Source organism: Ammospiza caudacuta, chromosome 4 (assembly GCF_027887145.1).
Source record: "Ammospiza caudacuta isolate bAmmCau1 chromosome 4, bAmmCau1.pri, whole genome shotgun sequence".
NCBI lineage: Eukaryota > Metazoa > Chordata > Aves > Passeriformes > Passerellidae > Ammospiza > Ammospiza caudacuta.
The window spans coordinates 51,256,585-51,273,160 of NC_080596.1; the positions used below are offsets into that span (position 1 = coordinate 51,256,585).

The 16,576-nt window shown below is 39.4% G+C and overlaps 1 protein-coding gene across 1 annotated transcript in view; it reads left to right on the forward strand.

The window, feature by feature from the left end:
- The window catches only part of SCFD2 (sec1 family domain containing 2), a 186,028-nt gene that overhangs the window by 73,107 nt on the left and 96,345 nt on the right, over nucleotides 1-16,576 (forward strand). The window contains exon 5 of the mRNA XM_058803724.1: nucleotides 5,958-6,207. Within this exon, the coding sequence (XP_058659707.1) occupies nucleotides 5,958-6,207 (250 nt within the window). The remainder of the gene's footprint in view (nucleotides 1-5,957; nucleotides 6,208-16,576) is intronic.

The window sequence follows — 16,576 nt, forward strand, 5'->3', positions numbered from 1 at the left end:
TGTGTTTTTGGAATTATGCAAGACATGTTAAAAAAATTATCTCTGACCAGAAGAGCTTACAGATGTTGTGCTTTTAAAAAGTTTTATGTTGTCAGTAATTTCTTCTTGCCTTTGACTTGTCACTGTGTTCTGTAGTAACTTCTAACATCCCGGATAGATATTCCTCAGGTATATCAAAGGGCTTTTGTTATCTGTAGTGTTGGCTGATAGACACCAATTAAGCATCTGGCCATTTGACAGTGTATTGAAGAAGTCATCCTATGAGCAGGTGATTATTTCTACAATTTTCTTTTATCTCTTGGCAACCTTAAATTCTAGCTCATCTAAGCTTTAAGTTGGCATTGTTGCGTAAGGAGGCAGTCCAATCTTTATCCTTGACAACTAGTGTGTTTCTGTGGCCAAGCAGTAAACCCAAGCAGAGAACCAGTATGGTTAGAATGATTTGATTTAATGCACAGTCACAGAAACACTCTAGCAGGTGCACAAGGAAGAGGCTTGTGTGGTGAGTGGAAGGTGAGAATGAAGTCTAATTGGGAGAGCATGAGCAAGGGATGAATGTGAATTTGTATCTTTGACAGTGTGAGCCAGGTCAAAAATAGCTTCTGGAAAGCTTACTCCTTTTCTTTCATTTGTTTATAGTAAAATTTTAAGATGCTGTCTCTCTACAGGGAGAGCCTGAAAATTGTCTCTCCAGTTTTGAGAACATAGTTCTTTGGGCAATGTTCAGAGTGCGTGATAAAGGCAGAAAAGAGGGCAGATTGATTTGGCTCTGTAGGGATATTTCATTCAAACAGAAGAATCATTAAAAGTAATGACAGAGGAGACAGATCCTAGATTCTTTTACTGTTTCCTGTGTCTCTTAGTAGCAGTTTAGTTCTGCACTGTTTTCTTTATATGTGTATCCTTGGTAGGTTTCTGTATCGTTTATCAAGTGACTAGACAGACACTGCCATTAAAGAGAGGAAGGTGCAGTCTCTTGGTATTGGCAGGGACAAGTCATAAAACTGTTTTGGTCTCCAACAAAAGGCACTGGGTGTCTCTCCTGATCTTGAATGGCTTACACTTTTTTTTAAATTGGAGGCAGCCATTTACTGCCAGCATCTTACACCTCCACTCTCAATCTGCTGTGAGTTCACTCAATGCTGTGTCTGCTTTCCCCTAAGGCCAAAGTTTGCTCATTCTCCCTGCAAGGAGAGGCTTTGTCAGCCCCTCCCCAGCTGGAAACATAAGTTTGAGACTAAAACTTTACTTCCTGACAAAGGAAATACATAGATAGTGGACTTTTGTTATCTAAAATCATCTGTCTGAGTAACTGTATGCTCTATACTTTGGCATACACAGATTGAAGTGTTTCCTAATAGTGAGAGTGTGGTACTTCGAAGAACTTTTTTTTCTGTTTTGTGTTCTGGGTTGCTTATTCCTAAATGATACCCTAGAAATATGTGAAGAGAAGACAAAGCAGAGGTACACTTTTATCAAAACCTGCCTAAGTCAATAATTAAAATGATTTCTAGAGCTTCATGTGGCAAATCGTAATTTGAATGGTAAGATCATACTTAACTGATTTATTGTGTGAAATCACTAGTCACATGTAGGCCATTTAATAAAAACTAAATACATGAAATAATTGTTTTGCAGGGAGTACAGACATCTTCCCACCCATATGGAAATTATGTGCAACCAACCCCAAATCTCAGATGGCCAAACAGTGTAAAACAGCGAGTAGCAGCATTTGATTTATGGGCAGCTGAGCACTGCAGGCAGCAAGGACTCCTCCTTAGTTTGGCAGCGCCTGTTGTTTTTACTAAAATGACTATTCCTGCAGAGATCTATTACCATCAAAGGATCTGAGCCAGTTTCACATACCCATGAGCTTCTCCTTTGGTGCCATTGTCACTTTTAGCAGTTAGAATGTTCTTGCCTCTGTCTGGAAAGGGGGAAGGTTAATATGCAGTCTGCCAAATCACAAACCACAAACAAGTCAAGCCCAGGTAAAACATGAAAAATCAAATAGGGCAACATTGGAAAGCTGCTTATTCCACATCTCTTTCGCCACCTAAGTTATCAATAAAAGGAGATGTGTTTAAATAGGCCAGTCCCAGAGTTTGGGACAGCAAATTACTCAAGGGCTTGTGAGTTTCCACTGATTCTTCTACTGGTTTTACCTGTAGCTGGGTTTAGGAGTTTTTAGTTTTGGTTTTCCCCAAAAAAATTCTTCACTTGTATAAAGCTGTGTGGTTCCCATTCCAAGAAGTTCTGTTTAACTCATGCAACCTCTGAAGGAATTAAACATGTTTTGCTTCCTGAACAGAAGCCACTAGAATATTAACAGACTGAGGTAGTCTCTCAAGATGTATCTCCTCCTTCCTCCTGGATTTTAAAGAAAATAAATCCCACTTGGTTGAAGTTGATTTTTGCTTTAATGTTTTTAATGACGAGTTGAGGACACTGGGCTGGAAGCACAGGGGTTACAGTGCTCAGTTCTCTTCTAAGTTTTGTCAGGGACACATGTTAATTCAAGTAAACTCTGAACCTCCTCTTCCTTCCAAACTCACTCTTTTTTCTATTGAGAAAAATAAGTCTAATGATACATATGGCTTTAGATTCTTACAGTTATTTCAATACTGAAAATAATGCCTCTCACAGAATTGCAAAACATTTTTTCTTGGATTATTACACTTCCTCCTAATTCCTGTAGATCTTATAAATAAGATTTTAAATAAGATTTTGAAGCACAAAGTCATGTTCAGTGTTTAAACCCCACCCCCCAGAATATATTTGTACTTTCTTCACTATTATCCCATCTGCCAAAATTTAGGCCTTTTGCAAAAATCAGCAAATTGACATCAGTTTATTTATCCTTAGGGACATCAAATTATTACACCGCTTAAGTTCTAAAAATAAATAACTAAAGAGGGTGGAGGGAAGAGATGGAAAACAACAAAAATCTGTCACAAAGTCTCTCTGAATTCTGGAGAATGTATGATTAGAGCATTAAAATGTCCAAACAATGCAACTGAGCAGAAAGTGTTCGAACTTGGGCCCTTTTAGCTGGCTCTACATTAAGCAGCGCTAATGTTTTTATACAGTCTTTGGAAAGCTCAGAATTGACCTGTTTTTATTATTTTTATTGGCTCCCTTGATGATAGACAAATGGGGCTAACTTGAGGCCAACATAACCAGCAGGAAATTTGGGTCATGGGTAGTTACATTTTTAAAACTTGTGTTCTAGGGCTGTTCAATCAGGGTAATTGATTGATTGTTAGGTGGTGCAGGGAGCCCCTAAATCACTGGAGGTGGCCAGATAATGACTATCTGCCAGTGGATTTTGTTTGAGGCAAATTTCCCAACTCCCTGTGGAGCCATGCTCTGCAGTGAATTTGTGAGTCGCTTTTTTTTTTTTTTTTTTATGCACAGTCCAGTCCAACTGGCCTGTTTGGACAAAATAGCCTCTAAGACTTGGAAGTTCCATTTGAAGTCCTCTGTGGTGCCATTTCCCAAGAGATAAGGGGAGAAACATTCCAGAGAAGTTCATACCCCAGAAAGACCCTACGTGCATTCTGAAGTTAATGGTTTATTACAGCTCTTTAATTTTTTTTTCCTCTTTCATTTTTACTTTGAAGATAAGAGGTGGCAATTGTTACTTGAAGTTGTTGAGTTTCAGCCTGTCCTACAGTAAATCACCCTGAAAGTTTAGACATGATTGTTTTAATCAGGTATGTTTGAAAGTTTGCCAAAGATGCTGTACATGTGTATTTGCAGGAGCCACGATCCTCAGGCAGGAGCTACTGACTCTACTGTTCTGTACAGCCATGGGCATCCTCAGTGCTCCATGCCTGTGGCTCATCTGTGCATGCAAAATACAGCCTTTTCAAGAACTCATCTTGGTGCTGCAGCAGCATGCCATGCACTTAGAGATGGAGTGAAGTAGAGTTTGTGGATTGGGAGGGGAGGAGGGGCATAGATGATGTGCCACTAGATAGAAGATGATGTTCAATAATACCTGGCACAGGTCTTGCCTCTTCATAAAATGAATTCAGGATAATATATACTGAAGTTTGTCATCTATTCCAGAATAACTCCACACATAGGTTTATCTTGATTTCTTAGATTTTTGGGGCTTATTAGGCTTTTGTTCATTGCAGATGGCTTCCTTATGATAGATGCATACCTCTGAATTGCTTGAAGCTTTGTCTTTATCCATCTTAGGATCTGAAAGAATCTGTACTCCAGATGAGAATTTATTTGTGTCACTTTTTCAGAAGAGAAGAGATAATACTGAATTAAGGCAGGGCTCAGCTGAAATCCAGGAATCAAACAGCCTTGTTTTGAGGATGGCCCAGCTACCAGCACATGCCAGACCAGTGCCAAACACCATGGATTTCCTTCCTGGGTGGAGCAGTGCTTGGACTTACTGTGTATGTGATTTACCACTCCCTGCCCAAACACAGAGGGTGCCGACCCTTTCTGGATTTCAGAATGTTCCTTCTTAGCTCCCACATGCTTTTGACCATTGCAGCTTTGTAATTTACTGCCTCAAGTCTGCAGTTGCTCTTACTGTTAGGTGTAGTGGATAGTTAGCAAATTCTTCTCCAAGGTATGTATTCAAATGGAAACATAACATCTGACCACACTGAAGTCTCAGGAGAGATGGGTCCATGGCAAAACTTGTATGTCAAGAGCAGGGTGGAGTCCCAAAGTCCACAGAAGTGTAGTTTCTTATAGCACAGCCTGGAAAAAAGCTTCTTGGAACTTAAGTAATTCATGCTTTCTTAATGATTGAGATCTGTGGTGGATCAGTGTAGGTATAAAAATGACAGTTTATTAGATGCTTGTTAGTGTTTCTGAGACTGACAAAGAACAACTCTAAAAATACAACCAGACCCCCTGAAGTCTTGTATGAAGTACACCAGGAGATAAAGCTTTCAGTGTTTGTGTTCCTAAAGCCCTTGCATGGTTTTGCTGTTGTCTAAACTTGTGTCTCTTCCTAGTATGTTTGATTTCTATTTTATTTACTTATTGTGAATCAATTTAAAGAGTAAATTATTGGCTCTGGTGCCTATTTACCATGACAAGTCTTTGTGAAGTTACTGTAATAACAACCAAGAATAAATGCCTGCAAACTTGACTCCTTGGATTACAAGAGATTTGATGTTTCACTGTACACTGTGAACTGACCCACAGGTTGTCACAGGGGGATCTTTTGGGTGATCAGAGAACAAGGGGAGGGGTACTGGTGTTGCAGGAGACCTCCTGGATGGACCTGAGCAATCACTCCCTCCAGGAGAGAAAGACTGTTCTTCTTTCCTCCCACACCTCCCTCCCCATCCAAGAGCAGAGTGCTCCTCCTGTTTGCCTTGCAGTGTTCCCACCTCTCACCTGATCCTGCTGCTGAGTTCCCAGCTAAGCCAAAGCAGAAAATTAGCATGTAGAAATTTCATCCACAGGTGTTTGTGGACAGTAGGGTGGCAGTTTGATGGTACAATTAATCATTGGCCTGCTTTGAGTGGCAGAGAACTGCACAATGGATCTAAATGCCAGTGCCGGTGTTGCATGATGTGGATGTCAGCAAGTCAATGGAATGTGGGCTTTGAACCCCCCGCTCATGTACAAAATCAAACTTAAGGATAAAGCCTAAAATTTAGAGGAAGTATTTGACTTTTTACTTTGTACCATTTCTATTCATACCAAGGGATGGATGCTCTCATCCTCTCATTATACTGGTACTTAGAAAGATCTAATATTAAGGCTTTTCAAGTGCTAAAAGGCTGCTATTGTGAATCCCTAGGAAAAAAATTGTAGACAATTAATAAACTCACTGTCTGAGCAGCAAATAAATCACATCACCATCTGCTGACTACTGAGAGTGTGAATATTTAATGATGTCTGGTCCTAGCTTACAAGCACTATGGAGGCAATCTGACACAATCTGACACAATCTTCCTTCTGTTTTTCAGACTATTGGCGAGTCAGAAATGCCCAGTGTTTTGAACCAGTTATTGCCAATGATCAAGTCTTACAACGAAAGGACAAAAGATGATTATGCCTGTGAGGACTTCCTTGTTTTGCTGATATACATATATTCTGTGGTTGGAGAAATCAAAGGTGGAAAAGAGCTCGACATAGCTGAAGAAAAAGTGAAAAGGGCCCTTGTCACGGCAATTTGTGATGAGCCAGAGCCATCTCCTTTGCTGCAGAAAATTACAGGTAAGATTCTGCTTTTGTGGTGAGAAAGTGGATGTCTGGGAACGTGTGAACTGGGAGAAGTGTATAAAAATGGCTTGACTTGTCTGTGGTGCTGAGAGTACATGAGTAAGCACAAGGATTTCCTGTAGATTTGTTCCATCTCCTCTGTTCATATATGCCAAATGCTGACAGGCTGTCCTTGAAGAGTGCTGAGTCTGATGAAAGCACTACAAGTTGTTCTTTTTGTTAAAGGTTTCCTAAGTTTGTGTGTTTTCATAAGGTAATCTTTTCCACAATTTCTGTCATTGATTGGTGTAAAGTTGACCCTGGGAAGTCAGAATTAATCCTGGAAACATGTTCAGTGAACCACAGTTGCTTTGTGAATATGAGGAGCTGGCTTGTCTGGCATAAAAGAAGAAATGTGTCTAAAACCAACATTGAGCATTTTGCTGAAACAACATGAACATTAGCCTTTAAAAATAGCATGGTAAGCCTTTTTTTAGATGAGCACTCATAGAATAGGAAAACCCTAACCTCTTGTTGCTGGTATCACATTTTAGAAAAAAAAAACCTGCTAAAAACTTAATTTTAAATGAATGAGCTCAGGGGTGGCCTAGCATGGCAGAGGGGATCTCACTTTCTGCTATCAGTTTTCTCAGTATTTAGTAATATTGAGTAGAGGTCATCTTGGAGGTGGGGAGCATATGAACATAAATCAAGATGTTGAGAGGAGCATACAATTGAAAGCATTTGCCAAGAATGGGCCTAAGTGGGGAGTCTCAGGGGAAGTGGAATAATACTGCTGTTGGTTATTCTGGTACTATTCCCTATGGACACTTCTAATTCAAAATACAGGTGTGGTCTCGCTGGTCTGCAGTTGCTTTGAGTGTAAAATACTGTAATAGTTCAAGGATTTAGGGTAGGAATGAGGTCACTCAGTCATATTTGCACTGTGGTGTTATTTTAATACTCCTGGCCACAGTGCCCACAGTGTTCCAGGCTTCTTGTAGGCTTTTGCCTTCCTGTTTTTCAATATGTACTGCACAACTTGTCCACCAAATGCTGCTTCCCTCGCAGCTTCAGTGATGTCTTCTAATGAATGGGATGTAGTAATTTCTAAATCTCTGTTTTTGTATTTTTCCCTTTCTCCAAATATCAAAGTTTTAAATCACAGTTTTTTGTTTCTCTTCATTGTGCTTAATGTAAGTATGTGAAGATTTAAGTCTCTAAAACTTCAGCCAAGTACCAAAGAGAAGCTGCGAAGAAACTCAGTACAGATAGTTTTAGACCAAGTCCATCATTATTATGTGATGAAATTAAGTGCAACACAAAGCCAGAGTCTTTGCATCCTTATATTTCTCTATCTATGTTTTAGCACAACCATGTCTGTGCAATCTGCACAAGTAGGTGACAGTATTGCATACTTTCCATACTCATTGCTTGATATTTTTTTGGTTCTTCAGCATTTTTTGGTTTGACATCTTATTTCTTTTGACTTATTCGTTTGAGTTATTCCTTTGCAGAGGGCAAAGGAAAATAACATCTATTGTCATAACCAGTAATAAACGTCATGTTGGCAGCAAAGTATTACATGAAATTTCTAGGAATACTCCACTGGTAGTTTTCAAGCCTTTATTTATCCAACCATTTGCTTTGTCAGTGGTGGTGGAATTTGCTGAATTTGCAATTTGCTGTATTTGCAGTACAGGGGAATTGGGAAGACTTAAAACCTGACCAGGTTTAGACCTATTCCTCCTTGATCTCTATTTTGCCAGGCGTGTGTTCTACAACCTGCTGCCCTCTGAACCTTAGGTAGCTTGCTTGCTACTTGAGAGGCAAAGCAACTCAGAACTGAAGGAATACCCACAAACTTTCCTTCAAAGGCACAGCAGGACTGTCTTTGTAGCAGGGCTGAAGGTCAGGGAATATAGAGCAGTGATGGTTTCTCCTTTTTGTACAGTTGTAGATACAGTGCCAAGACATATTCTGCTACCAGCAGAACATCTATGAACTACAGACTAATTCCTTTTAGCAGATGCAGGTTGGCATATTTTCACAAAGTCAACACAGCTCTGCAAGTTACCAACAGCCACAAGTCTGGACAGATCGTGTTCCAGACCTACAGCATTCTGCCCTCATTTTACTTTTAACTCAGAAACAAGAAAACCTTTTTTGTTATTAAGGGGCCACAAAAGTTATAGACTAAAATAAATTTCAATAATGCTTAGAAGTATTGATTCATGATCAGAACAAAGTAAAATGCTCATGGTATTTTATTTTCACCTGTCCATCAAGGTAAATAATAGGAAGAATGTTAAATGGGATAGATCAGAGAGAAAACTATGCCAGTTTTTTTGTGGTTTTGAGAGACACTGCCTGCTGGCTCATTGCTCATCTCCGTGATGAAGTTTCAAACCCTGCTGGCAATCCATGATTGGACAGCTTGAGTTATAGCAAGAGATAGCAAAATTTACTGTTGCCTGTAAAAAAGGCACACAGAAGTAATAATAGGTAGGCTGCAAATCCAAGCACTTCAAAGTTGAGAAATGCCAGTAAATAATTTTGCCATGTAACCATCCTTTGACTCCTGTGTGGATTGCAGCACAGCCCTCATTTCATGATCATATAGTGTATTTTCTGTGAGCCATGGCTGCATTCACTGCATGGACTGAGCACCACAGAGAACTAGAACAATATAGCTTCGGTTATTCTTCACATGAGGAAGAAGTACTAATAAAATGAGACTCTTATGATATTCAGCAAGTAACTTTCTCTGGCTCTCAGTTTGCTGTTGATGGAGGGGACTGGTGCTCTCAGCTTTGTGACTCATTTTGGAACTTGAAGCAGAAAGTCATTAAATTACATTTTGAGGTATTAGTGATTACATGTCTTTGAGCAGAAGGGACTTTGTGCTCTGCTTCCCGATACACCTGGTGCCTGATGTTTTTAGCTTGGGCCCAACACTGTACTAAGGCTCTGTGGTTGATTTAAATTGAAATTTAAATTAAAACCCATATCTTAGCTGTGGCTCTGAACTGCTGCCTCAGCCTTTTGCTTTCTTCTTTTCTGCAAAGCATGGAAGTTGTGCAGTCTTGACAAGTACACATTTTTCTTGGTTTTATTTGTTGTTCCCATGGAGTCACTTGAAAATACAAAGCAAAACCTATTAAAAGCTTTAGACTTGTCTTTTGAGATCAAATTATCAGTCAAAGTATTAGTCAGGTTTATATGAGTTATCTTTTATTCCTATTATACTTGTTAAATGTAAACTTATTGATGCATGCATGAGTCTATGCCTATAGGAAATCTCCAGTTATGTGACTGCCTCCCAGAGCTAGTGCAAATCTCTCCCAAAAGAGGCAGCCCACAGGTGCACAGGGGATATTTGTGCTATTTGGTGTTACCTAGTGAAACTGGACCAGTATTTGCAGCAGAGCAAAGAAAACAATTGTCAGAGACAGGGCCTGTCTGTCTCATTGGGCACACTAGGATTCCCTAAGGCACTCTAGCTTACAGCCCTCTGCAGAATACCTTCCATATGCAGCACTTGCACAAGTTTATATTGTGTAAGAAGCACAAGCCCTTCCAATTTCCTGGATGTTGAGTGTTAGGATACTCAACCTTACTGTTGCCTGAACATATGTTTTCTCAAATATTTCTACAATAGCATTCTGCATTTATGTAACACCTTGTTTCATTGAAGCACTGAAAAATATCCTGGAACTTTTAAGTAAAATGAAAATGGAGTGCATTAATCACACATTGAGTTTTAAGAAATATGATACTAATTTTTGCATGCATAATAATATAAAAGTACATTAGCAGTGTCTTGTTTAATGGACCTGTTAAATAATAAGTGTAGTGCAAGAGCATCCTAATGCCTTGGGTAATAAAACTGAATGTAACAGTTCCAAGATTTCTCCTGGGTGTAATTTATCTCAAACATATGTTCTTCATCACTGATTCCAGCAGAATGTTACAAATTGGAGGGGGAAGAGAATAGACCAGAGCATAATGGAAAATGATGCTTTTCCCAGAATGCTAGGTTTGGGAGCTTTAGGGGTGGGGCTTTTTGGCAGCTGTTTGAAAATAAACCCGCTGCAAAATAGCATATTTATTTTATCATTTTATCTGTTCATCTAGTTTTCTAAATGTCTGTGTAGAGCTGTGTGCAAATGCAAACGTCTGCAAAAGTAATGCTAATAGAGCCACAAAGCAATAAAGGTCTATTTTTTCAGCTGTGCCATTCTCTTTTTCATCTACAAGTCTCTGTGGGAGCTTTGTAGAGCAGATCTGCCTTCCATGGTGTGCTCTGAAGATTCCCAGCCCAGCCCCAGCACAAGCAGCTGGCTGTGCTGCCCATGTGCAGTAACTTTCACCTGATAGGGCTGTATCAGTTGTATCCTCTTGAGCACAGGTGTAATAGGAATAAAATTCTTCTTTTGAGCCAGGAACTGCTGTGAATTTTTAATCTCAAGGTGGATTTCTGGACCTGTCTCTTGCTTTTTCTAAATTCTGTGTGTTATATAATGTGTGGGGAGGGAAAGCAAACTGAGAAATCTTTAAGTAAAGACCAAAGTGGAAATGCAGAGTTCTTTAATGTCTAGAGTCTTGCATAAAGGAAATACAAGCTGTCTGAAGTGTGTACTGTACTCTTTTTGACCTGTGTAAAAATCTAGGGGCCGGGAATCATAAGTCTCTTTATTTGTCTGGAGAGACATCTGAATCTTTGGTTGTGGGAGGAGAGGTTGGATGCTATTTCTCCCTCTTTTCTCATAGATTTGGGTTAAATTTGAAAGACCAGAATAGAGATGATGGGCCAGGGGAGGATTCCTTGCCCATGGCAGAGGGGTTGGAACTAGAGGGTCCCTTCCAAGTGAAATCAGTCTGTAATTCTGTGGAGTGTAGGCATTGCCATATTGGATTAGACACTTCTCAACTGGTTCTGCTTGTCCTCAGCACATGATTTTTTGAGGAAGATGTTTCATATTAATGAAGTTGCATGCTAATGCCACTGTGACCTAAGTGTCATTAATCCTAAAGTCGCTCCTCGTTTTGCAATAAATGTTTGCATTCCTAGACAGGGACAGCCAGTTCTCTCAGAGGACAGACATACACACTTTTATTTGGTCGTGGTCTTCACTGCTGGATTGGAGCAACAATTTCCCAAACCTGGCTATATTATGGGTGGGTGGGTAGGTATGAAATTGGCTAAAGTTATACTGTATCCCCTTTAGACTAAATGTGCCACTTGTTTTGTGAAGGAAAGAGTTTTCCCAGCTTCACAGTGGAGGTATAGCTCAGGTATCTGGTAGTGATTTTTTTATTCATACAGAAAAAGAAACCATTGTTTAAAACATAAAATCCAAGAGTGAATTCTGAATGATTTTAAAGTTTCCATGCTTTTACAGAAAACAAATGTTTTCTGTACAGTTAATAAAGTTTGCACTAGTCCATTGGGAGGCTAGGCCACCCCCTTCCTTGCATCCTATCTTATTTCCATGTAATCTGTGAGTTTTGCAGCAGAACTGATGGGAAAAAATAGTTGTGACTTGGAAAAAAATGAAACATATTATGGCGACAAGTAGACAGATTAGAGAAATGGTTAATCTGGTGTTTCTGTGTAGTGTAGGCATTTAAGTTGGGAACTATAACTGGCTGTAATTATCCAAAATAAAACTAAAACATCTGCAACCAAGTTGTTGCTTGCTGTCATTTAGGGAAATACAGAAAAAAAAAATATTGTCTTTTCTGAATTTGCAAAGATTACATAATTCAAGAAATTAAAAGTTCTTTGTTTTTAATGTTTAGAGAAGTCTTAATGAGTTGTGCTGTCTGCAAGCCTTCTCAAGACCTTCCATGTTGCCCATTCAGACTTCAGGAGCTCTGCATTTGCATTATCTGCACAAAAAACCAAGAGCCATGTGTAAGCAATGCTGGATGCTTCTGGGGCATCCCTGCATGTCTGGGTAGAGGACTCAGGTTTAAAAATTGATCCATGATTCTTGGTGTGTGGAAATTGCTGCCAGTAGGTTTCGTAAACAGGCATCTACTACTTTGCTACCAAAACAAAGCTTTTTAAGTGTTGTGGTTTAACCCCTGCCAGCCCCATACAGCCCCTCACTCCTCTCCCATGGGATGGAGAAGAGAGTCAGAAGACTAAAAGGGAGAAAACCTGTGGGTTGACATAAAGACAGTTTAATAGGCAAAACAAAAGCTGTGTGCACAAGCAAAGCAAACCAAGGAATTCATTCACCACTTCCCATGGGCAGCCATCCCCAGAAAAGCAGGGTCCATCATCTGTAACAGTGTCTTGGGAAGAAAAATGCCATCCTTCCAAATGTCTCAGCCCTCCCTTCCTCCTTCTTCCCTCAGCTCTATATGCTGATCACGACTCCATATGGTCTGAAATATCCCTTTGGTCAGTTGGGGTCAGCTGTCCTGGCTGTGTCCCCCCTCCCAGCTCCTCGTGCACCCCAAGACTCCTGCTGGGGTGAGGTGAGGAGCAGAAAAGGCCTTGAACTCTATGTAAGTACTGCTCATCAGCAACTAAAATATCCATCTGTTATCAACATTTTTTTCAGCACAAATCCAAACCAGACTCATACCCAATACTATGATGAAAATTACCTGTATCTCTGTCCAAACCAGCACAATAAGCTAAATGGTTCATGTTAAGATTTCACAGGGGTTACAGAGGGTGAGAGAATACCTTAACACATCAAAAAGCTAAACATTTAGAAGGTCCAAATAGGCTTCTCTCAGAAATACTGATTAGCTTCTTCTAGTCCTAATTCTTGAATATGTAAAGAGTCATACTCATGCCTAATTTTAGTGGGACAGCTTTGCACTCTGGTTTGAAGTGGGAAGAAGACCTCTTTCCATGGGGTTAGTCTGTCTATGTGCATGATTGTAGGCTCCATTGTTTTAGTAATCTCTGTTCCGTTTCCTGCAAGCTCTGCAGCTCCATAGTGAAGACAAATGCCAGAAATGTCAGAGTATGATCTGTGTAGAGCTATCCGTACATATCTGCTGTGATAGAGAGGAGCTGCAAATATTGGTGTGCTGTGGCTGTGCAAACATCAGGGCTGCTGCCTCACCATGGGTGCATTTCAAAGGAGAAAATCTTTCTCATAGGCTGGCTCTAATCAAATGATAGAAAAAACCTCAGATTATGGCAATGTTTCTTCCTCCCACTCTCCCTGTGTCTCCTCCAACAGCAAGGAGAAGGTCCTTGTCCTGCAGAGTCCTCCCAGGCTGGCATGCAGATAAGATGCAGTTGGAATGAGTTTTCCCTTTTGGGTTAGGCAACAAAATGTATTCTCTGTTGTTAGAGCTAAATAGTTTCATCATGCAAGCATGCAGGCATTAATACTGCAGCTAGAGAAAATCCAGATCATTTACTTCCCAATTCAGAAGTGAAAGTTGGATGTTCAGGAAGCTTCTTTTCCTGTTGCCCCAGCTGATTTTATAGACACCTAAAATACCCCTCTTTGACTGTGTGTAAAATGACCTCCTGGTATCTCTGTTTCTCAGTGTGTTTTGGACATGGTCCAGGGGAAAGCACTTGTGGTCCAGCAGTCCCAGATGGTGGTAGATCTGACGTTCACCCTGCCAGGAGCACTGGGAAGACACGGGCAAAGCTGCTGTCTGCCCAGCTCAGGGGGTGCTTAGGGAGCGCCTGCACTTTAATTAATCTGAGATGCTGCCACTGCTGCAGCACTTCAGTCCTTTGCTTCATGGTAACAGGGCCATTGAGCAACAAAAGATCACTTCACATGTCTCAAGATATTTATCTCATTTACACAACAGTCAGAAGGGTTTATGGGAATTTTTGTGATCTCTGCAAAAACGAGGAGAAATTGGGTATGCACTGAAGCAGTGATCTGCTCTGCTTTAGCTGATGCACATATCCTGAATTTTATCAGCTCTCCTTAGGATCCTTGAGCTCTCTGAGACCACAGTACCTTTCTGCTGTGACCTTTCTAAAGGGTTTTGCCATTTCTGTTCAAAATCTGTGGATCACAAGTGGAGGATGAGTGAGCCAAATCAATTGCAGACTTTGCTTGGTGGATTTCTGGTCTATTTTTCAGCTGAGAAACATGGAAGGGTTTCTAGTCAATTGTTTGAAAGACAAATTGCAGTAGTTTTCTGGATTAATTTATATCTAAATTTGCATAGGCATATTTTTTATAGATTTAAAAATTTCAGGTGTATCTTAAATATCACTGTTAAAAAGCTGTAGTCCTAAACATGAGAAAATCTGGCTGCTTTCCACACATGCAGGTATATTTTGTTTGGACTTCATGATGTACATTAAAATCTATGGTAGAAGACAATCCCAATGGAAGGCCAGTGCCATTGGGGATTTTTTTTCTGAACCTTTCGTATGTTGTCTGTTTATTTTGTCTTCAACACCTGCTCTCAGTTGGTTCCAAACTGGATAGTAATTTTCATTGATGTGTTTATAACATGAAGTCTTTTTTTCTTTTTTTAACATGAGACATATGCCTGCAGCTCTGCAGGCTGCTGTCTCACCGCCAACTTAGCAGACAGCCAACTGCAACAGGAAACTGATACCCTGCAATTTTCATTAATGATTTATATTCTTTTTCAGCATGCAATTTCAATGGCATGTAGAAGATGCTTCTAATATCAAATACATCTTTGCTTCAAGCTTAAAATGAAAACTGAAGCCTCTTCAGAATTAGGCAACTTTTTAGAAGGTACTTTTGTATGTATGTGGCATGGCTAAATAATTTTTTTCTTCTTTTCACACAAATCACTTCCTTCTCAAACCTTCAAGTTTTGGCATCATGTTGTAAAATTATGAGTAAATTCTTGCTGTTTTGCAGAGCACACCCAGCCTGGGAGACCAAAAATTGTGAAGTATTACATAACTGTCAAAACAAAAAGAAAGATTTGCTAGTCATCACCCATATGACAGAAAACTAGTGAGATTGTTTTAGGATTATTTTTCTTTTGTATACAGACACAAATGTTAAGGCATTTGCTGTAGATTGCAAAATGTCACTTGGTTCATTAGAATGCTTTCTTGTAAGAATTTCTAAGTATTCTACTCTAATTCTTGTAAATTTTCTTCTTGTGAATTTTCAATCTGTTTTAAATGCATGATGTGTTCTGGATCTGATGGCACAAGGACAGACAGCATTGCCTCTGCAGAGGCAAGGAGGAATAATTGCCATCTTTAGATATTTCTAATTATTTTTTTTCAGCTCAGTGGTGGTGATAATTCTCTTGAAACCATGAGATTTTATCAGAGGTGAATGCTGTTCTTTGAATTTTGGACAGTCAGCCTATGTCATCTTAACAATCTCCACACATTTTAATGATAATGCAATATGTTGAAATCCAGTATTTCAAGGAGTCAAGCCCACATATAAAATGGAGTTACACAGCTCTGCCATTCTGCAGTGTTAAACCAAAGAAATATTTTTGAATAATGGACAATAACCATGCAATCTTTTATCTTGCAACACCTTTGCTGTGTTGGTCATCTTGCCATCTCAACAGAAGAACCAGGACTAGAAAAATAATTTCTAGAATTTAAAAGAATTTCTAGAATTTAATAAATAGCTCAGGGATTTATAGTTTAAACATGCATCACTTGCCCATGCAGTTCACTCAGCATACCCATAATCTGATCATCTCAAGATTTTGGAGACTAATGGATTTTGGCTTTGGACCACTGTTCAACTGCTCATTTTAATCAAGATAATTTACTTTCTTACATACTTTCACATATACACAATATTTTAAGTGTTAGGTTCTGCTTTTGTATAAATTTCTCCTTATGTTTGCAACAGTCCTAAGATGAAGTTTAAAGGGTTGGATCAAACTGTTTTGGTGTTGTGTATGGATCAATTCTGACTTATGGGGATAAGCAGGAATAAATATTTTCATTGATCTGTCAACTGGCCTAATTAAACCTTTTTCCACATCAAAATTAAATACCTTCTTTATAAATGTTGTAGTGCTACCACTATTTGCATTTTCAATTATGTCCAAATATTGTCCTGTATTACAGAAATTCAAAAACTCTACCTTATTAAATTAGTACTTTCTTACAAATCTCTTTAAGTGTACTCAAGCTCTAGTAAGAAAGAACTTAGAATGAGATATTTTATGGTCTTGAATTTTAAATCAACATGGAGAAGGCACTCTTATAGTGTTTTTGCCCTATTTGTTCTTGTTTAGTTTTAAATTTTATAGTTGAGTATATGTCACCTCTGGTGGTAAAAGTTCAGGTCAGGTTACATTTTGCTGTGACCCTTCTGCTCTCTTTTGCAGACACTGGGACTGTGGTCTGTCAAGACAGGAAAGCTCACAGGATCATAGCCTAAGGATTTTTTCCCACCTCCCCTTTCAC